Source organism: Podarcis erhardii (assembly GCF_964252035.2).
Source record: "Podarcis erhardii genome assembly, chromosome: 1".
Taxonomy (NCBI): Eukaryota; Metazoa; Chordata; class Lepidosauria; order Squamata; family Lacertidae; genus Podarcis; species Podarcis erhardii.
In genome coordinates, this window is record NC_138497.1 from 11,203,067 (window position 1) to 11,225,586 (window position 22,520).

At 46.0% G+C, this 22,520-nt stretch overlaps 1 protein-coding gene and 1 pseudogene across 7 annotated transcripts; both read right to left on the reverse strand.

Moving 5' to 3' along the window:
* Positions 1 to 5,720: 5,720 nt before the first annotated feature.
* Positions 5,721 to 6,333, reverse strand: LOC309344595 (fatty acid-binding protein, adipocyte pseudogene; annotated as a pseudogene). The gene has a single exon. The product of its transcript is annotated as a fatty acid-binding protein, adipocyte pseudogene (transcript).
* Positions 6,334 to 7,155: 822 nt separating this feature from the next.
* Positions 7,156 to 16,443, reverse strand: ZBTB25 (zinc finger and BTB domain containing 25). Of its 6 annotated transcripts, none has more exons than XM_081863345.1 (3): positions 16,242 to 16,443; positions 14,140 to 14,319; positions 7,156 to 10,219 (listed from the first exon to the last, which is right to left on the reverse strand). In XM_081863345.1, the coding sequence occupies exons 1-3, from the start codon at positions 16,250 to 16,252 to the stop codon at positions 9,082 to 9,084; spliced, it is 1,329 nt and encodes a 442-aa protein (XP_081719471.1). In that variant the 5' UTR covers positions 16,253 to 16,443; the 3' UTR covers positions 7,156 to 9,081. The 6 variants fall into 6 exon arrangements, with proteins under 6 accessions (XP_081719471.1, XP_081719472.1, XP_081719474.1 ...); XM_081863346.1 differs by lacking the exon at positions 16,242 to 16,443 and adding an exon at positions 15,983 to 16,095; XM_081863348.1 differs by lacking the exon at positions 16,242 to 16,443 and adding an exon at positions 15,988 to 16,012.
* Positions 16,444 to 22,520: the final 6,077 nt, after the last annotated feature.

Genomic DNA, 22,520 nt, shown 5'->3' on the forward strand with positions numbered 1-22,520 from the left:
TCTCAGCTTCACGATCTGTCCTTCCAGTGAGCACTAAACTAAGCAACTAAACACTACTGGAATGATAAAAAAGATTGGCTGGAGTGTTTTTGAGGAGATCCAGCAAACTAGGCACTGCTTTGGCGCTTAACCGTTTTCAAATGCAAGGGCTCCATCTACTCCTTAGTTTTCCTTAGGTCCACATAGGTTACTCTTGCACAAGTGCAAGAATGAATCATGCCTACCTATTTATTTCAGGAAAGGGTATATCCCTCAAGCCATTTGAGGTTCAGGAAGCCTGTGGAAAGTCCCCAGAAGAGTGTTTTTTTTTCTGGGAGGTCACCAGAGATCAAGAATGGAGAACGTTTTCAAGCTGAGGGCCACGTCTCCACGTAGGAAGGGGCCACATGTGGAGGTGGGCGGGGCCAGAGACAAAAGTGGGTGGAGGAATAACGTGACACTTAACCTTTGCTGGCTACATTCCAACCATGCAAATAATCGAGAGGCTTCTACACCTGCAGATATAGGCGACCAATAGGCATTGTCCCAGTTAAACACTTGAGGGGATGCAAAAGGTTCTGGTAGTGGTTGTTACTGTGAGATTTTGACCAGCTTCGGCCCATCTGAAGCTGAAGCTGATACAGGCTCGTCATATCTTGAGCCCAAGCAGAGCGTCGTCACACAGCAGAAGGATAAGCAGTATGTGCCACATTCTTAACTTTATTTACACTTCTATGCTGAGAGAATACAAACATGCATCTTGCCTCTGTGAGAGCAAAGAAGCAACTCCTCTCGGAAACAAAGAACACCGAGAGAACAGTGAAAAACAGGAAACCAGTGAACGTCACATCCAGTCTCCCATTCCCGTGGGAACCCAACAGTAACTCTGACTGTGGAATGCAAAACAATGTCCCGTGACTGCAGTTGCTGCTCAGTGAGGGAAATAGAAACCAACAGTTACCTGGGGACAGGTCAGGACCTAAGGGAGGGTCCTGAGGGCCAGAGAGTGGCCTAGGGGGCCACATTTAGCTGCGACAGATGTTCCTGGGGCTGCCATCAAGATAAGAGTCATTCATCCAGGATTGCTGGAGTTTTCATATAGCAGTACCTGCACATAACATTTGTGGTAAGGAATAAAAGCTCTGGGATTGTTTTCTGTAGATGCCTGTTAAACATGATGTCAATCCGGGTGAACTTGGGAGTTTGCAGCTGTTCAGACCTACACAGTCGGTCCATATGCATTGCACCGTCTCCAGAAGTTAACCAAACCTCCTGCATACATAGCAGTGGGCAATGCAAGGAGTGACCCTGAGCCTTCTTGGTGTCGATTCTAGTCGCCCCCTTCCCAAAACTGGGAGAAAAATGAAAACGGCTGCAGAGAATTGGGCAGTTCATAAAATTCACTGAAAAATTGTATTTAAAACACACAGTTCTTGATTGGCACATAATTATAGGCAAAAAGGATATTGGAAGTTGTGCAAAGGAGAACCTGAAGCTGATCTCATTTTGTCAGCACCCAAACAGTATTTAATTCAGGTCCAGTGTATGTGTTTATAAAAATCACATGGTACAGCCCTATTAAGCTGGGACCGTACCACTTCAGAATTGAGGTTAATTTTTGGTTGGGGTATTATGTACTTGATTGCTTCGGTTTCAGCCTCGGCTACTCCGATGTTTTACTTTTCTAGGTGCATGGAATACGGTTTTGGTTTTTGCTTTAAGTAATAATAATAATAATAATAATTTTTTATTTATACCCCGCCCTCCCCAGCCAAGGCCGGGCTCAGAGCAGCTTACAAGCAATAATAAAAACAAGTTGAATGATTACAACTTAAAAACAAAATTAAAATACAACATTAAAATATTACAACGTTAAAATAAAATGTAGCCTCAACGCAGGAGGAGAAGGAAAGAAAAAAAGAGAGGGAGGGAATCAAATTGGCTCCAAGCCAAAGGCCAGGCGGAACAATGTCTTACAGGCCCTGTGGAAAGAAATCAGATCCTGCAGGGCCCTGGTCTCATGAGGCAGAGTGTTCCACCAGGCTGGAGCCAGAGCCGAAAAGGCCCTGGCTCTGGTTGAAGCTAATCTAACTTCCTTAGGGCCCGGGACCACTAGGGTGTTGCTATTTATGGACCTTGAGGCTCTCTGGGGCATACCGGGAGAGGCGGTCCCATAGGTACGAGGGTCCTAGGCCATGAAGGGCTTTAAAGGTCAAAAGCAGCACCTTAAATCTGACCCTGTACTCTACCGGGAGCCAGTGCAGTTTGAAAAACACTAGGTGAATATGCTCCCATGGCAGGGACCCTGTGAGGAGCCACGCTGCAGCATTCTGCACCCGCTGGAGTTTCTGGGACATTTTCAAGGGCAGCCCCGCGTAGAGTGAATTACAGTAGTCAAGCCTGGAGATGACCATCGCATGGATCACTGTGGCCAGGTCGGGGCGGGAAAGGTAAGGGACCAACTGCTTGATGCGGCGAAGGTGGAAAAATGTTGCCTTGGCTGTTGCTGTAACCTGCGCCTCCATGGAAAGGGAGGCGTCAAGGATTACACCCAAACTCTTAACAGAAGACACTGGCACTAATTGGGCCCCCGCAAGAGAAGGGAGTTGGTCCCTCATCCCCATGCCATCCCGACCCAGCCATAGGACCTCTGTCTTTGAAGGATTTAGTTTCAGTCGGCTCCCACGAAACCATCTAGCCGCAGCTTCCAAGCATCTGGTCAGTGTGTTCGGGGCCGAGTCGGTGTGGCCATCCATCAGCAGATAGAGCTGAGTGTCATCAGCATACTGGTGACAGCCCAGCCCAAAGTTCCGGATAATCTGGGCAAGGGGGCGCATAAAGATGTTAAAAAGCATCGGGGAGAGAATTGCGCCCTGCAGCACTCCACACACCAAGGAGTGGCGCAACGACATTTCCCTCCCTAGTGCCACCCTCTGTCCCCGGCCAGAGATAAAAGAGCACAACCAGTTGGGCTATGCCCTGTATCCCCACGTCTGCGAGGCGGTGGTCCAGAAGATCATGATCGACCATGTCAAAGGCTGCTGACAAATCTAAAAGGATCAGCAGTCCTGACCCGCCTCGATCCAGTTGTCTATGGAGATCATCTGTTAGGGCAACCAGAGCCATCTCTGTCCCAAAACCAGGACGGAAACCAGACTGAAATGGATCTAAAGCCTATGTTTCCCCCAGAAACCTACCAAGCTGTTCAGCAACCGCTCTCTCAATTACCTTACCCAGATATGGAAGATTTGAAACTGGGCGGTAATTGGATAGGTCTAAGGGATCTAATGAAGTTTTCTTTAAGAGTGGACACACCACTGCTTCCTTCAGTTCCCCTGGGAATGTCCCCGTGTCAAGGGACAAATTGATAATTTCAACCAGGGGGGTCCGCGTAACATCTGGACACTCCCTAATCAGCCAAGATGGGCACGGATCAAGGAGGCAGGTGGTGGGCCTACCAACTTGGAGGAATCTATCCACATCAGCGAATGTGATAGTGAAGTGAGAGAATCCTAGAATTGTAGCATTGGAAGGGACCCTGAGGATCATCTAGTCCAACCCCCTGCAATGCAGGAATATGCAGCTGCCCTGTATGGGGATTGAACCAGCACCCTTGGCATTTTTAGCACGACGCTCTAACTAGCTGAGCTCTCCAGTCCTGCAATCCCAAATCTGCCTTCTGAAATGACACAGCCTTGGAGGTTAGAAATCCTGCACCAAGGCTAGCAACAGCCCCTTCTCTCTCCCCCAAAATAATCCATTAATGTCCCCAACTTCCTTTCCTTTAAAGAGGCTTGGTCTTTGGTGCGATCCTGTGCATGTCAGCTCAAGTTTTACGTCCAGGGTTTACTCGGGTAAGGCAGGGGACACGGCGCTGTGGGTTAAACCAGAGAGCCTAGGGCTTGCCGATCAGAAGGTCGGCGGTTCGAATCCTCGCAACAGGGTGAGCTCCTGTTGCTCGGTCCCTGCTCCTGCCAACCTAGCAGTTCGAAAGCACGTAAAAACGTCAAAGCGCAAGTAGATAAATAGGTACTGCTCTGGCGGGAAGGTAAACGGCATTTCCGTGCGCTGCTCTGGTTCGCCATAAGCGGCTTAGTCATGCTGGCCACATGACCCGGAAGCTGTACGCTGGCTCCCTCAGCCAATAAAACGAGCACCACAACCCCAGAGTCAGTTACGACTGGACCTAATGGTCAGGGGTCCTTTACCTTTTAAGGTAGGGTGGTAGATCCACATACTCTGCCCCTTTCTGCTGCTGGTGATGAGCAATTCATATTGGAGATAAATTGTTGGTTGATTTATTTCACATACCACACGGCACAGGTGTCAAACACAAGGTCCACGGGCCGAATCTGGCCCGCCAGACCTCATCATGTGGCCCGTGTAGCCGCCGCCGGCCGCCAGCCTTCACCTTTTATTCTCGCCTTTTTTTCTTTTTTTTTTGACACAAGAAAGTCGCCTCTTCAGCGCATGCACGGCAGCTTACAAGCCAGAGAACGTCTGCCCTCTAGCGGCGCCGGCTGTTCTACACTGGAAACCTCCACTTTACATGCATTCAGGAAACCCCCACTTGTTTTTATATTGAGCGCATGCCATCCTGTGATGTGATTATTCTATGTTTCTGCTTTCAGAGCTAGTTATTACTTACATTATTACAAAAAACAGTAATAATTGAATGCAGTGACAATAATTTATGATAATAAAGAGTGGACACATAGTCCTACAGATACAACCGGCCCTTTGAGGGTGACCAAACTGCTGGTGCGGCCCCCGATGAATGTTTGATGGCATGCATCACCCCTCCTTTTTTTCCTTACAGCTTTTGTCACGTATAAAGGTAAGCATGCAAGTGAGAAGGGAGCAGGGTGTGCGTGTGAAGTAATACAAAAGAAAAGGAGCTAAACAATGAAACTGAAGCTATTCCTTGCCTCTCCACTTCCATTGTGATTGCACAAAAGAGAACTGCAGAAAGAAAAACGAGGCGGCTCTGAAAGAAGCCTCAGGAAACGGCAGAGAAAAATGGAAATCAGACAGAAGGCAACATTTGCTCTCAAGCGGCTTAAAACCAATATAGACACCTTGGCCCCAATCCTTAGCAGGTGATACTATTGTTGTCTAGGGATCTGTACAGCTAGGCTGCAACATAGCAAACCTTTTCGGTTATATGTATGCAGGAAAATTGCCTAATCTAAAACAATCCATTTGGGTTTTGTGTGTGTTCCCTCCTGGGTCAATGGCTTCTCGTTTCGTTCAATTTGCTTTGGTTTTGATTACTTTAGGACACTCCCTTGCTATTTTTTTGGCGGTGCTATTTTCCGTTTTGAGTTTCACAATACGCCTCTTCGGGTGCTTTTTTTGGTCACAAACATCCCTACAAATAAATTGTGGGGAGTGCAATAGGGAACTAGTGAATTTGCAGCAAGAATTTCTGATCAGCAAGGGGGAAAGGTCCATTCTTTTTGCTTCCTCTCTTTTTCCAATTACATCCTGATCTGCAATAAGTCGGATGTGGATTTGCACTTGCATATGTGGGGCATCTTTGTTTTGAAATATTTTTACTCTGCCCTCCAGTGGAAAAGGGTTGTGTCAGGTCGATAATCTGGGACTCTGGAAATAATGCATCTTCTTTAGAGGGCAACGTGGAGTACTTGCTTCAGAATGGTGAGCTAGCCCTGTTTTTGTTTTTTTTTAAGCACTTTATTGAATAGTCACCATACTTTTAGGTTTAATACGGTACTGTATACAGGTCCTTTGGAACGGTTTTATCAATAACATATCAGTTTTTTGGAGAAAGCAACTGCCTTGTGGGGCTCTGCATCCAAAACCAGCTAACTCTTCTGCTTCTGTGTTCCACTAACCACACAGCGGAAGGAATCTATCTTCATGCTTTCTCATACACTCTGGTGCAGATAACGTTGTTCATTTCACACTCCACAACCAGCTTTCCATCTTCTATTTTTCTTTTTATTGTGGTCTCTTTGCCATCCCATTTCTGCAACTGATTGAGCGACCCATTGTCTAATGTTACAATACTCTTTACTTTCCTGTCATCTGCTGTGGTCTCATCAAACAGTTCCCCCAGTTTGAAGGAAATCTCGGTGCTCTTTAAACTGCTCTGTGTTTTGATGGTTATAACATCTCCATTGCAACTGATGATCACATTGGGCTTGGCAACACCAGCCAACTTCCTGGTGGGAAAGCCCACACCAAGTTCTTTCATATAGTCATCAAATTTTTCAGTGGAAACAAGCTTCCAAGTTCCTAAAAATTGTTCACACATGGTGTGGGATTAACTAAGTCTCCTGAGGAACTTCTTACAAGTTTAACTAAGCACCACAAAGAGCACAGCACCTCTGAGCTAGCCCTGTTGTGTTGGGGGACCCGTCTACTCATTCTGCTGAGTGGAGCTGTGGACCTCTCTGCCCTAAAAGCGCCACTGCCTAAAGGGGACAGCACAAAAGGAAGAAGGGATGAGGTGGGGAAAGGAAAACAAGACACACGGTTTGGGAGGCGGGGTTTATCAAAAAGAATCCAGCAGGAAAAGAGCGCTCAGAACTCAAGACTGCATTTCCTTGCCATTACAGTCCAAAAGAAAAGCTTTCAAGTATTTCCCACCTTCAGTAAAAACACATCTTTCTAAAAAAATAAAATAAAAATTCTTTCCCGCCTCCTCTTCATGCTCTTCTGACATGTGTTTCAAAATTCCCTCATAAATCTGAGTGACTCACCTTGTGTGTCAGAGAATTGTTGCAGAAGAACAGTGGGAGGCGTGGAGCGGGTGTGTATGTGTGGAATAACAAAAGGCCTTTTAGTGGAGTTTACAACTGGCAAGTTCACATTTTAATTTGAGAAAAGAACATTGTTTGCACTTTGCTGCCACCTGCTGGCTGATAGACAAAAGCTGGAAAGGAGGACTTTTTGCATGCATTCACATAGAAACCTGGGCCAAATCCAGAACTATGCCCCTTCCTACCACACCTCCTGCTTTGCTACATATGCCAGGCCTTTGGTCCAATTCAGCCAAACGCTTTCGGGTGTGGTTTTATGGTGAAAATCTCCTGGAAGCTGCTTTGAGACAACCTACTAAAAGGACCAAGAGCCCCTCTCCAATGCTCTGGGCAAACCAACCACGAGATCAGAGTTTTTCTACAGGAAAATAGAAAGCACAAGCCGATGGAAGATTCAGAAGATTTTGGTTTTATTCCTCAGTTTTTTGTAAAAATAAAAACAGAGCAAATAACTTAAAGGGGGCTTGGAGTCTTTGGGAGCAAACAGTTAGAGAGAATCTACAGGATGTGCTGTAACGGGGAAGAAATCTATCTTAAGCAATGTATCCAAATCCAAAGAAATGGGTCAGCAACTAATTAGTGCGATGAGAAAAAAACTCACACAGGACTATCTAAAGCTAGCAAGGGCAGAGCTTTTTATTGCACCAATCTGCTGGTAAGGTTCCATGCCCCTTTCTGGCTAAACTGGAAAACTTGTAGGGCTGGGATAGAAACAAGGAATCCTAAGAGTTGGAAGGGACCACCAGGGTCAGCTAGTCCAACCCCCCAAATGCTCAGGGTTGTGGGTTCGAGCCCCACATTGGGCAAAAGATTCCTGAATAGCCTCAGTGTTCCTATGGCATCTGCTTAGAGCGACGTGATTTCCAAGTGTTTCCCAGACAAAACTGACAGACTTGCGCCTTTTTCTCCTGAATTGGAGGAACACACCACTTACGTGTGAAAAGATTTTTCCAAGCAGTGTTGGAGAACCTCAGGCCTAGAGGGACAAATGCAGGATTCTGCACCTCTCTTGAGTGTATAGAAACATGAATTTTGAGTGGGTGGGCTGTAGACTAATTTTAACCCCGATCTTGCTCATCACTTCCTTTGCTGTCTCCGAAAGGTTCCCCAGAGGGACCAATTCTATGTGTTTCCGCAGGAGTCACTGATTTGAGACAAGCCTTGTGGACAGCAACTCATCCAGAGAGATGACAAGAGGCTTCCCCTGAGGCTGGGGAGTCTTGTAACCATTTCCGCATCACAGGTTGAACTACCCAATCACCCCTGAAGAGCAGGTGCCACAAAATCAGCCTCTCGGGTGGAAGCTCTTTGGAAGGGTGTGAGGCCAGAACGGGGAAGCCTGCAGAGATGCAGCAGGGGCAGCCGAAACTCAATCCAGGTGCAGCCCTCGAAAGTGGCTTCAGGGCACGACTGCTCCTGGCCACTTTATGTTACTCTTTCTATCCACTGGCGATAGCCCTATATAACAAACTCTACAGAATATTCCATCTGCAAGAATGCTGGGGCTAGCACAAAATGTGTTGTTATGTGAACACATGAAACTGACTTAGAGGGAATGAGACCTCTGGCCCTGATAGCTGTTTTCCTCGGTCTCTGAAAGGGATATTTCCTGGGTCTGAAATATAGTCCAGGGCAAGCAGGATCCACTGGAGGGACATTGCCAGAGAACCACTGTCAAAGGGGCTCATCACAGAGCAGGGTTTCCCAAACTTGTGCCTCCAGCTGTTTTTGGACTACAATTCCCAACATCCCTGACCTGCTTGCTAAGGATGATGTGAGTTGTAGTCCAAAAACTGCTGTAGACCCAAGTTTGGGGAAACCCTGTCGCAGAGCCCCTTTGAAGTCCATCTGCAGGCGTGGTTTGCATTCAAACCGCTCCTGCAAATGGACAAAGCAGGGCTTGCTAACGGCAGCAATCAGCTCTGACAGCAAGTCCCGCTTGCAAAAGAAAACACTTGGAAGGGCAATATAAGCATGTCCGATTGTTCTTTTGAAGCTGCATTCTTATCTGTACCTACCTCTGGCATCTCATATGATTTTAAGTGTGGCAGTGCACTCAGTTTGCATTTTGCAGCAATGCGCAGCCATGTCACCTGCCCCTTACCACATGGTCTCACCAGTGCATATGTTACTGGAGCAGTGTGAGAAACAGCCGTGCAACCGAGTCCACGGGGCAACCCAGAACAGGGCTTTCAGTCTGCCGATTCCTATTTTGCAAGAAGACAGAAAACACCTTCAGCGACAATGAGAGAGACGTTGAAAGGAGCGCAGGAATTCACAGGCAAAAAAACGCATACAGGAAAAAGGAAAGGAGCTATTCAACCAGTATGGTGTCAATACTCTCTTGGGAGAGGTCAGGATCCGGCGCGTTATGCAAATCCGCATGAGCTTGCGAGAGCGCAGTGCTCTTCGCCGGAGTCCAGCTGCTGCCCAGCAGCTGAAATTTAGGGGCTGCTGCGCCACCCAGCCTCTGGCACCGGCCCAGTTTGAAGTGTTTGCCTTTGTGTGTGTACATGTGCTCAAGCAGCTGGCTCTTGCGAAGGAACTTGTGGCCGCAAACCGCGCAGCTGATTTTCCTCTTCCGCGAGAAGGAAAAGTTGCAGTTCAGTTCCACCGGCTCAGAATCCTTGGAAACGAGAGACAGCTGGCCGATGGGCAGAGGCTCCAAGCTGCTGTGAGCCGGATGCTCCAGGTGGAGCTCGTCCTCTTTCCGGAGGAAGGAGCCCAGCCGGTGGCTTTCCGCGGCCTCGTGGTTTTCGTGCAGGGGCTGCAGCTGGCCAAGGTCGCTGCTTTCCAGAATCGAGGCCGGAACCCCAAACGGCAGCGACCCCGAGACATGCGTGAAGAGGTGTTCGCGCAGATTGCTCCGGGATTCGAAGTGCTCCCCGCAGTACTGGCATAAATGGACCTTGAGGTTCGTCCTGGAAAAGGCCTGGCCGCTGACATCCGGGGACGATGAGGTGTGGCTCTGAGACACCACTTGTTCCGGGTCGCTTTTCTCCTGTTTTATAGTTACAGGAGCGTTTGGAAGCTCCTCTGACGGCTTCACAGCCGGAGGGAGCGAAGGACGAGGAAGCTGCTGGTCCAAAGAGCCGTCGTCGAGCCCAATAGCCAAAGAGAGCTGCAGCTGGGGGTGATCGCTTTGGCCGGCGGTTCTGGTCCCGAGGCTCGTCAAACTTTCCTTCGCCTGCAGGCCTCCCTTGACGGATTTGTGCGTGGTGGAGATCTGGATGCCGTACAGGTTCGAAGACTGCACAGACTCCGGCGACAGCATCTGGTTCATTTCCACAGCCATGCGGGAAAGGTAGTCGGCATGTAGGAAATGGATGCCTTCCTCCAGCCGGGTCTGGTTGACTATCTGTTTGGGTCCTTTGCCGGTGTACATTATATGCAGCAAGTAGCTGAATATGTCAGGTTGGATATCTGTTGGCTGGATCTTTATGCAGTCGCTGCTTGAAACAAAAGAGGAACGTTAGGGAAGCGGATTGCAGCGCAGCCGTTAAGAGTGAAGACAAACATAACAATGAAGAATCCAGAAGAACTTTAAAGACCAACATATTCACTGTGACATAAGCTTTTGTCGGTTTTAGTCAACAGCAAGTATGAAGGGCTATCCTAAGTTGGCGTTTTTATATACACATGGGTGCAAAGAAAAATATGTGTGAGCAATGAGGGGAATGAAATTTAAAAAATATACAATGGCAGATGAAGGTGATAGACTATATGAGACTAGCAGAAATGACCGGCAGAATCCGAGACCAGGGAAAAGAGTCGGCGGAAGAAGACTGGAAGAAATTTAAAGATTACTTACAGAAGCATTGTAAAATTAATGGATGTTAGAATGATGTTGGACAGAAATTAAGTGGTTACCAGCTGTAATGTAAAGGCTGAGAAGTAAGCTATAAGAAGTTATAATAAGTTATAATAAGTTACAATAAGGATTTGCTGAGCTAATAATTTGAACTGGAATACAAAAAGGGGAAGTGAGAAGAGGTCTGGGAAATAAGTTAATAGAAAATAAGTAATGGAAATTGTATCTGTTTTTAATTGTTTTCAATTTTGTATTTTTGTATTTCTGTTATTTTTTGTGTTTTCTTTTTGTTTTTGTATTATTTTGGAAATGTTAATAAATATTCTTTAAAACCAAAAAAAAGAAAGAAATTGAAAAAATATACAGATACAAGCTGTCAATTATACTAAAGCTGAGAATGCACAAACAATAAGTACAGTGACCATTCACGAGCCAGTGCTGATAATGCAAATGTTCAGGCAATTGTAAGCCAATACCAGGATTTAAAACAGACTCCTCCTACCCTTGAGGAATAGCCAGGGGTCATAACATACTGTGCTTTTGAATAAACTGACGGCATGCATAAATTTATGGAAGGGGAATTATACTGTGGTTTCTCCTAAGAAGAAGTTATTCTTCATTTATTTATGTTATTCATTTGTTTCTTGGCTTAACAACTAAAAAATACCCCACAATTGATTGCTTTTAGAATAATAACAAGCTGAATATACTGTAAATTTTGAGAGGTGACATTTTTGGATGCGGTCTAACACATTTCTCTCTTCTTCTTCCCTTTCATATTTGAGGCAATGTCTGTTCCAATTTCTTAATCTGTATTTTACTTCCTTTTCTAATGAATTACAAAAAAATACAGGTGCACCTTCTGGTCTCTAGGATCAAATTATTTTCTGAAAATCTTCAGCAAACTTAGTGATGGATGCAGACACACATCTGGTTGGTCACAATGAAAACAGGATGCTGGCCACAGCCCTGATTCAGCAGGCTCTTCTTAAATGACACACTAACTGGCCAGTGTGGTGCAGTTGTTAAGAGCGGTGGACTCGTAATCTGGTGAACCAGGTTCGATTCCCTGCTCCTCCACATGTAGCTGCTGGGTGACCTTGGGCCAGTCACACTTCTCTGAAGTCTCCCAGCCCCACTCACCTCACAGAGTGTTTGTTGTGGGGGAGGAAGGGAAAGGAGAATGTTAGCCGCTTTGAGACTCCTTAAAGGGAGTGAAAGGCGGGATATCAAATCCAAACTCCTCCTCCTCTTCTTCTTAATCGTGCTATTTATGACTGACAATGGCCTTGGGCTAGGCTGTAAAGACTTGGATTTGGATTGGGCAGTGTTTAAAAGGGGGAAAACTCAATTTGTTTTTAAGACAATGGATGAATGTAGAGCCGGATAAGCATAAACGTGGCTTACTGAACTAAAACAATTATTTATTTATTTTTAAAAAGATAAGTATCCTGTCCATCTTAGAAAATGTTTCCTTTTATCTGAGCTCCTGACAAATGTAAGGGTCTGAACTTCGGCAGGAAGAACCAGATGCACAAATATAGGATGGGGGAAACCAGGTTTACTAGCAGAACATGGGAAACGGATCTAGAAGTCTTGGTGGACCACAAGCTTCACATGAGTCAACAGTGTGATGCCGCAGCAGCAGCAAAAAAAGCTAAAGTTATTCTAGGTTGCATCAACAGAACTCTATGGTCCAGATCAAGGGAAGTAATAGTACCACTCTACTCTGCCTTGGTCAGACCACATCTGGATTACTGTGTCCAGTTCTGGGCACCAGAATTTAAGGAAGATGTTGACAAGCTGGAACATGTACAGAGGAGAGTGACCAAGATCATCAAGGGTCTGGAAACCAAGCTTTATGAGGAATTGGGTATGTTTAGCCTGCTAAATAGCAGACTGAGAGGAGACAGGATCACCATCTTCAAATATCTGAAGGGCTGTCACATGGAGCAAGTTTGTTTTCTCCTGCTCCGAAGGGCAGGACCTGAACCAAAGGATTCAAGTTATAGGGTACATTATGCTAAAAGCTAAAAGGCTTGGGGTTTTCACCACAGGCACTGACAGCCGCAGGTTATGAGAAAGCCATAGCAACAATTCGCCAATGAATATGGGATGTAGAATTTCAGGGTCATGTGAGTGAGATGAATAAGCACCCAGCAATCAAAGACAATGGGGAGAGGTTTTACCCCAGCAGTATATCTGTCAAAACTACATATATCTAAATATAGACGGTTGTTCATCCTCACTAGATTCAATGTGCTGCCATCTGCCTTATCGCAGGGCAGATATGTGGGTAAACCATATGCAGAGCAAGTTTGCCCCTGCAGCTTGATAGAGGGGGAAACTGTCTCCCATGTCTTGCTTCAATGCCGTTTTTATGAGGATATACATTCGGTCTTTATTACCCCTGTTATACAGAAAATCCCAAGTGGGTTTGAATCTCAATGCTTAAAATGCCTGTTAGAGGACAAGAATCCAGAGATCACACTAAGGGTGGCCAAATTTTGCACAGCTGCCATAAAACCCGGGAAACAAGCTGTGCTATTACAAAGTCTAAGACCTCAGATAAAGGACGCGGGTGGCGCTGTGGGTTAAACCACAGAGCCTAGGACTTGCCAATCAGAAGGTCGGCAGTTCAAATCCCTGCGACGGGGTGAGCTCCCGTTGCTCAGTCCTTGCTCCTGCCAACCTAGCAGTTCGAAAGCACGTCAAAGTGCAAGTAGATAAATAGGTACCACTCCAGCGGGAAGGTAAACAGTGTTTCCGTGCACTGCTCTGGTTTGCCAGAAGCGGCTTAGTCATGCTGGCCACATGACCCGGAAGCTGTACGCCAGCTCCCTTGGCCAATAAAGCGAGATAAGCGCTGCAACCCCAGAGTCGGCTGCGACTGGACCTAATGGTCAAGGGTCCCCTTTGCCTTTACCCTTTAAGACCTCAGATGCGAACTCTAGATAATATTTTAGAGATTAAGTCCTAAACCACATTCCTAATATGCTGCCATAGTCGTACTGTTTATTGTTATAATTGATTGTTAATCCAAACTTAATTCTATTGTGTTTTATGCTCGTTTAATATGGTATGTAAAACTAGTCTGGGACCGTAATACATTTCTATCTATCTATCAAGTTGCAAGGACGGAGACTGTGATTAAACATCAGGAAGAACTTTCTGACGGTAAGAGCTATCTGGCAGTGGAAGAGGCTCCCACAAGAGATGGTGGACTCTCCCTTCCTTGGAGGTTTTTAAGCAGAGGTTGGCTGGCCGCCTGTCATATATGATCTAGTTGAGATTGGACGTGATGACCCTTAATGTCCCTTCCAACTCTACAATTCTGATTCTGCCATTTTATCTTTCTCTTACTAGGGCTGGAGGCAGGTATAATATTTAAATCAGCTTCTTCGCTTCCCCCCTTTGAACCACAACATTCCAGGTAGCCAAATGCTGCGAAGTCTTATGTGTGTGAGGGAGATATTCTGGGAGTTCTGAGAGCCTCCCCTTCCCAGAAAACAAGTTTGTGATTGCACCCCTAATGCCCCCAAAAGACATGCACTGCCTTACCTTGTCTGGTGAATGAATATCATCTTAAAATAGTTTGAGAAGGCAGCCAGGACAGCTCGGTGAGCTTTGAAGTAGACGTCTCCTATGGCCACAGTGCAGTCACAGAGAAACCCAAATTCCCGCTGCATGTTCAGCTGCTGCAGGAGGATCAGGCTGTGGCTGGCAGTCTCCATAGTGTTTCTGCAGGACAAAACAAGAGCTCTTATGGGTGCTCAGGCTTGTGAGATCTTAACTCTGTTTTTTGTTTTTACTAAAATCCCAAGATCTACCAGCTGCAGTCAGGTGCAAAAGAACTGTATAGTTGGAAGGGGCCACAAGCGTCAATTACGCCACCCCCATGCAATGCAGGAATGTTTTGCCCTAGATGAGACTTGAACTCACAACCTTGAGATTAAGGGTCTCATGCTCCGCTGACTGAGCTATCCTAGGTCAAGCAGTTAAAATTAAAGAGCAAGGGGCCTCTGAGAATGTTCTGAGCCTAGGAATTCGCTTCTAGTTCAAGAACTGAACTAAGATTGCAGTCCTTTCATACTCTCTCGATTTCCCCAAACTCTCTTCATTTCACCTGCCTAATTTAGGTGGAATAGTTGTTGCTATTGCAAGACAACTGAGGATCAGAAGCCCTTGCAGGTTTACTGCAAAACAGAAATCTATCTGCAGATTTCCACCTACCTTTTGCCCACCCTGCCTGAGAAGGCATGTCCATTTCAGGGTAGCAGGAACTACAACTCCCATCATTCCTGACCACTGAGCAAGCATGATCCGGAATACTTGCTATTTCGGCCTGTGTGTTGTTTTTAATGCTAATAAGATTCAAACCACCAAAACCACAAAACACACTCAAACTTAAAACAACAATATCTAAAATACGAGGCTTCAAAATGCCCGAGACATTAAACCAGCCTTTGCCAAACTTGTGCCTTCCAGATGTTTTCGACTACAACTCCCATCAGGCCCAGGCTGGCCAAAGACTGCATTAATTAGGCAGTTTCAACTGAGTTGGCTACAACTCTTAAAAGTGCTCCCCCTCCCCTCTTCTCCAGTGAAAGCAGAGGGATAACAGGCGCATCAGAAGACTTTAGGACAGGATCCTGTTCTCACAGTGGCCAAACAAAGAGCAGGACCAGAGGACAAGAGCCCTCTCTCCACTCGTGTGGTTTCCTGCAACGTGTTTTCAGGGCTGCTGAAATGCCTTACCGATGGTGCAATCTTAAAAAAAAAAGCACAATCACCCGGCTGCAACCTGCTAGCAACCGGGCACAAGCTCGCACTCTCAGCGGCGAAGCACCCGCTTTGCAAGGCAGAAGATCCCGAGTTCAAGCAGGCTGGGAGACGGCACCCACCCCTCGCGCCCCAGAGACCCTGGAGAGCCGCTGCCAGCCAATACTGCGCTAGAAGGCCCTGCGCAAGGCGGCGACCCAGCAGCCCCAAGTACCTGCGCGCTTCTGGCTCGGGGTGCCGCTGGCCTGCGCGCCTCCGGCCCCACCAAAAAAGCCAAAACCCTTGGCCGCCGCGCATGCCCATAGTGAGCTACGGAAATGCAAACGTGCCACACGCGCGCGCGCGCGCACAGAAAGGCAGCCAAGGCCGGCGGTGCAGCGGGGTCGGTTTGCTTGCTTGCAAATAGCTCGCCGGCTCCTGTTGCAGACGCGGCGCGCGGCTGCAAAAGGCGAGGTGCGCAAGGAAGCCATCCCACCCCGGGCATCTATTCCTGGGTTCCCCCCACCCCTTCGGCCGATCGTCCCCCTCCTCCGGTGGACGAGGGGCTGCTCCCCATTGCACAGCGCTCCCCGACGCCACCCCGCACCCACATCTCCGTCCCGTCGGCTCCTGGCCCCCTTACCCCACAAGGCAGCGGGCCTCTCGGCGCCTGGAAGCGGCGGCGGCGGCGGCGGCGCAGCGACTGCAGGGAACAAGGGCGCGCCGGATACGCGCGCGCGCGCTCTCACGTTGCTTTTTTTTTGCGCCTCCGGGCCGAAGAAGGGAAAGCAGAGGGAGGGGAAAGGGGAGGGGGCTGGGAAGGGGGCTGTGGCGCCAGGCACCAGGAGGCAGCTGCAAAGCCTCTGGATTGCCTGTCTCCCTGGCGCGCCTCCCTCCCTCACCTTGGAGTCATTTCGACAGGGGGGTTTCCGTTTCATTTAATGCATTCCTTGCCTCTCAGCGACGGCTCACGTGAAGGTTGGAAAGCCGGCCTGCTCCCATGGCAGTAAAAAAAAAGACACAACAGGGCAATGCTGTTGTATCCCCGGGACAGCTCAGTCAATAGAGCACGGAGACGCTTGATCTCAGGGTCGTGGGGTTGGACTAGACGACCCTTGGGGTCCCTTCCAACACTCTTCTATGGTTTCAGGCTCCAAGATCTGCAGCTGGTGGGATGAATCATAGAATCATAGAGTTGGAAGAGACCACAAGGGCCATCGAGTCCAACCCCCTGCCAAGCAGGAAACACCATCAGAGCACTCCTGACATATGGTTGTCAAGCCTCTGCTTAAAGACCTCCAAAGAAGGAGACTCCACCACACTCCTTGGCAGCAAATTCCACTGTCGAACAGCTCTTACTGTCAGGAAGTTCTTCCTAATGTTTAGGTGGAATCTTCTTTCTTGTAGTTTGGAACCATTGCTCTGTGTCCGCTTCTCTGGAGCAGCAGAAAACAACCTTTCTCCCTCCTCTATGTGACATCCTTTTATATATTTGAACATGGCTATCATATCACCCCTTAACCTCCTCTTCTCCAGGCTAAACATGCCCAGCTCCCTTAGCCGTTCCTCATAAGGCATCGTTTCCAGGCCTTTGACCATTTTGGTTGCCCTCCTCTGGACACGTTCCAGTTTGTCAGTGTCTTTCTTGAACTGTGGTGCCCAGAACTGGACAAAGTACTCCAGGTGAGGTCTGACCAGAGCAAAATACAGTGGCACTATTACTTCCCTTGATCTAGATGTAATACTCCTATTGATGCAGCCCAGAATCGCATTGGCTTTTTTAGCTGCCGCGTCACACTGTTGGCTCATGTCAAGTTTGTGGTCAACCAAGACTCCTAGATCCTTTTCACATGTACTGCTCTCAAGCCAGGTGTCACCCATCTTGTATGTGTGCCTCTCATTTTTTTTGCCCAAGTGCAATACTTTACATTTCTCCCTATTAAAATTCATCTTGTTTGTTTTGGCCCAGTTCTCTAATCTGTCAAGGTCGTTTTGAAGTGTGATCCTGTCCTCTGGGGTGTTAGCCACCCCTCCCAGTTGGGTGTCATCTGCAAATTTGATCAGGATGCCCTTGAGTCCATCATCCAAGTCGTTGATAAAGATGTTGAAAAAGACCGGGCCCAAGACAGAACCCTGTGGCACCCCACTAGTCACTCTTCTCCAGGATGAAGAGGAACCATTGATGAGCACCCTTTGGGTTCGGTCAGTCAGCCAGTTACAAATCCACTGAGTGGTAGCATAGTCAAGTCCACATTTTACCAGCTTCTTTACAAGAATATCATGGGGCACCTTGTCAAATGCCTTGCTGAAATCAAGGTAGGCTACATCCACTGCGTTCCCTTCATCTACCAGGCTTGTAATTCTGTCAAAAAACGAGATCGGGTTAGTCTGATGAGAGGCCCCTGCATTTGGTCTCTGGTATGAATGCACATCTGCACACATCTGGGAACTGCACTGAGGTTCTGTGTAAGGTGAACAGCCTGCCAGTCATATGAAGCACCTGGCAAGCTTTATTTGAAACTGTTGGCCACAGTTTATGGGGCGCTTCTGTTGTTTTTCCAGTTTGTATCTTTAACCTGGAGAGCAAAAAACGCTCTGTTGTTGTTGTTTAGTTGTGTACAACTCTTCATGACCCCATGGACCAGAGCACGCCATGCACTCCTGTCTTCCACTGCCTCCCACAGTTTGGCCAAACTCATGCTGGTAGCTTCGAGAACACTGTCCAACCATCTCGTCCTCTGTCGTCCCCTTCTCCTTGTGCCCTCCATTTTTCCCAACATCAGGGTCTTTTCCAGGGAGTCTTCTCTTCTCATGAGGTGGCCAAAGTATTGGAGCCTCAGCTTCAGGATCTGTCCTTCCAGTGAGCACTGCGGGCTGATTTCCTTCAGAATGGATAGGTTTGATCTTCTTGCAGTCCATGGGACTCTCAAGAGTCTCCTCCAGCACCATAATTCCAAAGCATCCATTCTTCGGCAATCAGCCTTCTTTATGGTCCAGCTCTCACTTCCATACATCACTACTGGGAAAACCATAGCTATAACTATACAGACCTTTGTTGGCAAGGTGATATCTCTGCTTTTTAGCAGTGATCCATGAAGGGGAAAAACGCTCTATTGGCTTCCAAATCAGTGGAGAAAAGCCTAATGCAGGATAAACAAATAACAGCCTGCAGCGGGCAGAGAAAAGCCTATGGCAGTGCATAATTGTGGGAAAGGGGAATCAGAAGCCATAATCCTTGGAATGAAAATATGTGGCTCTTGCTTGATGTGGCAGCAATTGTCCTTGTGTCCTCCTGGCAACCTCCTAGATTGGTTTGGGTTTTTAAAGAACTCCTCAACTTGGGCTTATATTATACCCTGAAACATGAACTGGGCCTTCAGCAGAGCATCTGCAAACCTTGGTGTCTCCAGATATTCAGGACAATTAAATAAACCACATTTCTTCATGCTCTTTATCTTTGGTTTGACCACACGGAAAAATGTCTTGCAAAGTCTTTTTTTATTTTTACGTTGTAGCTTCACTGAGTTTACACTTAAATGACTTAGGAAGAGGTGAAGTTGCATAGGATGGAGCTGTTACAGTTTAGAAATGTAATTATTCTACGCAGAAGAGAAGGACCCTTTTCCCTGCTTACACTTCTGCTGCAAGTATCTTCTTAAGTAACGGTGAGTTGTATAGTTCATTTGCAAGAATGTGGTTAGTCCCAGCCAGCTTAGACAGACGTGGCAATTTCACATCTTTAGGGAAATTCTGTAAGAAGGGGTTGGAGAGGTCGAATTCTGGTAGAGGGGCACGTGAATGAAGGAGGAATGGCAGAATCCAGAGAAGGCTTTATTGCTTTTAACAACTAGAAACTAGGCCCAAATCCATCCAAACAAGGGGGGGGGGGAATGGGGCTGTGTTAAGCAACTAGTGCAGAGAAGGAAAGTTGGTTTGGTGTCGGGGTGGGAAAATTTTAAAACACACGCAAACCAAGCCACAAAGTGTCGTGCACTTTTAGACTCCACCTGCACTGCAGGAAACATCTGGAGGGGAGGTGGGTTAAGGTATCCTTTTTTACTTGCTAAGTTCCGAAAGTGTTTGAGATGGTGTGGTACGCAGTCCTGGTGCTTTGCATGTGGGCTTGTGGGGGATTAAACACTCTGTTATCAGGCTGTGCAGGGATCAAAAGAGCTAAAAATGTGGCCTACCTGTCGATGGTGGAATTGAGAAACAAGGAGAATAACCTCAGGTTGAGAGCTGTCCCAGAATTGGAGGAAGGCAATTTGGAGGGATTTTTGACACTTTTATTCTCCAAATTTTGGGGAATAGAAGAGGATAAAGACTTTAAAATTGTGACTGCATTTAGACTGGGCAGATCGGTGAAGAAAGACAAGTCCAGAGACTGTTTGGTTATTCTGAAATCAAGAGAGGAAAGAGACAAGATACTAGGCCTACATTTCAAAAAATCTCTAGAGATAGAAGGTAAAAAGGCTGAAATTTACAGAGATATACCCAAATTGTTATTGGATCTTAGAGCCTCATACTTAGAACTGGCAAAGTTGTTGAGAAACAACACAATCCCTTATAGGTGGGAGTTCCCGCAAGGACTATCATTTAGCTATAAAGGAAGGAAAATAAGAATCAGAACACCAGAGGACCAGCAGAAGTTTCTTCACGACAACGGGGAAGACCTCCAGAAAGGAGCAGTTGTGTCTTGGCCACCTCCACCACCAGGAACTAAACAGCCTGGAGCTGGACCATCACTGCCACCGCCGGGAACGGGAGAACTAGACACCCCATTGTAAGGCCTACAAATTGATTCAGGATGTCTCTGCAACTTCTTAGTTGGAATATAAATGGCGGAAATTCTCCAGAAAAAAGAAGGAAAGTATTCCATATATTGAAGAAAGAGCAATTGGACATTATTTGTCTGCAAGAAACACATGTGACAAGGCTTCATCGGAAAGTGCTAATCAATAAAAGGTTAGGCCAAGAATTTATTTCTTCGGACAGAGTTAAGAAAAGAGGAGTAGTGATCTACGCAAAGGAGAGCCTGTCACCGAAATTTCTATTTAAAGATGAACAAGGCAGAATTTTGGCTATTGAAATCCATACACATGGTGAAAAATTTTTGATATTAGGAATCTATGCGCCAAATGATGGAAAATCGGAATTTTTTAAGAAGCTGCATGAGACTTTACTGGATTATCTAGACTATAACAACATCATTATGTTGGGAGATATGAATGGGGTTGTCTCTGTAAATATGGATAAGTCGCAGAGTGTAAATATAACAAAAGAAGGCAGACTACCTAAAACTTTTTTTGAAATGACAGACAATATGGATTTGATTGATATATGGAGAGTCAAGAACCCCCTAGGAAAAGAAGGAACTTTCTTTTCTGAAGCTCATTTGTCATGGACACGAATCGACCAAATATGGACAACTAAAGGACTGGCACCTAAAACTAGAAAAGTGGAAATCTGCCCAAAAACTTGCTCCGACCATAATGCTTTGAAAATGGAATTGAGACTAAACATAACCGGATCCTTCAGATGGAAAATGAATGACACTTTATTCAGAGATCAGGAGATTGTGAAGAAGGCCCAAAAAACTTTAAAAGATTACTTTGAGATAAATCTGAACACTACGGTGGAAAAAAGAACAATCTGGGACGCAAGTAAAGCGGTGATGAGAGGGTTTCTAATACAACAAAACACTGTAAAGAAAAGACTCTGGAATGAAAAGAAGCAGAAGATATTGGAGAGAATAAGTGAGGGTGAAAGGAAATTAAGATCTAGGCCCAAGTCTAAGGAAGTGCTGAGAGAAGTGAAATTTTTCCAGGCCCAATATATGAAACTGATAAACCAAGAAGTGGAGTGGAAAATTAAACAAATGAGACAAAGATCTTTCGATTCAGCAAATAAATGTGGGAAACTGCTAGCATGGCAGTTGAAAAAAAGACAAAAACTAAATACAGTTACAAATCTAGAGATTGAAGGAAGAATGGTTCAGAAGCCTGAAGAAATTAGGAAATGTTTCCAGAGATATTTCAAAGATCTCTATGCACAAGGGCCACAGAAAGAATCTGAGATAGATCAATTTATTAAAACTAACGGATTACAAAAAATTCCTCAGGAAATGAGAACAACCCTGAATGTTAAAGTTACACAGCAGGAAATCGAGAGTGCCATACAGAACCTCCAATTAGGCAAATCTCCAGGCCCTGATGGACTTACCTCCAAATATTATAAGGTTTTGAAGGACTATTTGATACAACCCTTGATGGAGGTATGTAACCAGATTATGGAGGGTAAGAAGGCACCAGAAACGTGGAAAGAAGCTTTCATCACATTGATTCCTAAAACAGAAACTGAAAAGACTCAACTTAAGAACTACCGTCCCATCTCACTCCTAAATGTGGATTACAAAATTTTTGCAGACATTTTGGCAAATAGATTTAAAAAAGTACTGAATGAAGTGATTCACAAAGACCAAGCAGGCTTTCTCCCGGGTAGGCATTTGTTTGATAACACGAGAAACATTATTAACATTTTGGAACTCTTACAAACAAATATTAACACTAGAGCGGCGTTAATTTTTATTGATGCGGAGAAAGCCTTTGACAACATTTCTTGGATGTTCATGAAGAAAAATTTGGAAGGGATGGGAGTGGGACGGGGGTTTGAAAATGGTATAGAAGCAATATATTCAGACCAAAAAGCTAAATTGATAGTAAACAATGTGGTGACGGAGGAATTCAATATTGAAAAAGGGACACGACAAGGGTGCCCTCTATCCCCATTATTGTTTATCTCGGTCCTGGAGGTGCTTTTGAATATGATTAGAAGGGACCGGTCAGTTCGGGGCATTGAGGTCGGAGTGAAACAATATAAACTGAAAGCATTTGCAGATGATTTGGTACTAACATTACAGGAGCCAGTTTCTAGCACAAAAAGAGTTTTGGATTTAATATCTGATTATGGTCGGGTGGCGGGATTTAAGTTGAACAAGCAAAAGACTAAGGTCTTAGCTAAGAACCTAACGTCTACAGAAACAGATGAGTTTTTGAAAGAGACAGGATTAAATGTGGTTAAAAAGGTAAAATATTTAGGGGTGTTCTTGACTTCTAAAAACTTGAATTTGTTTAAGGACAACTATGAGAAATGTTGGTCAGAAATCAAAAGGGATTTGGAAA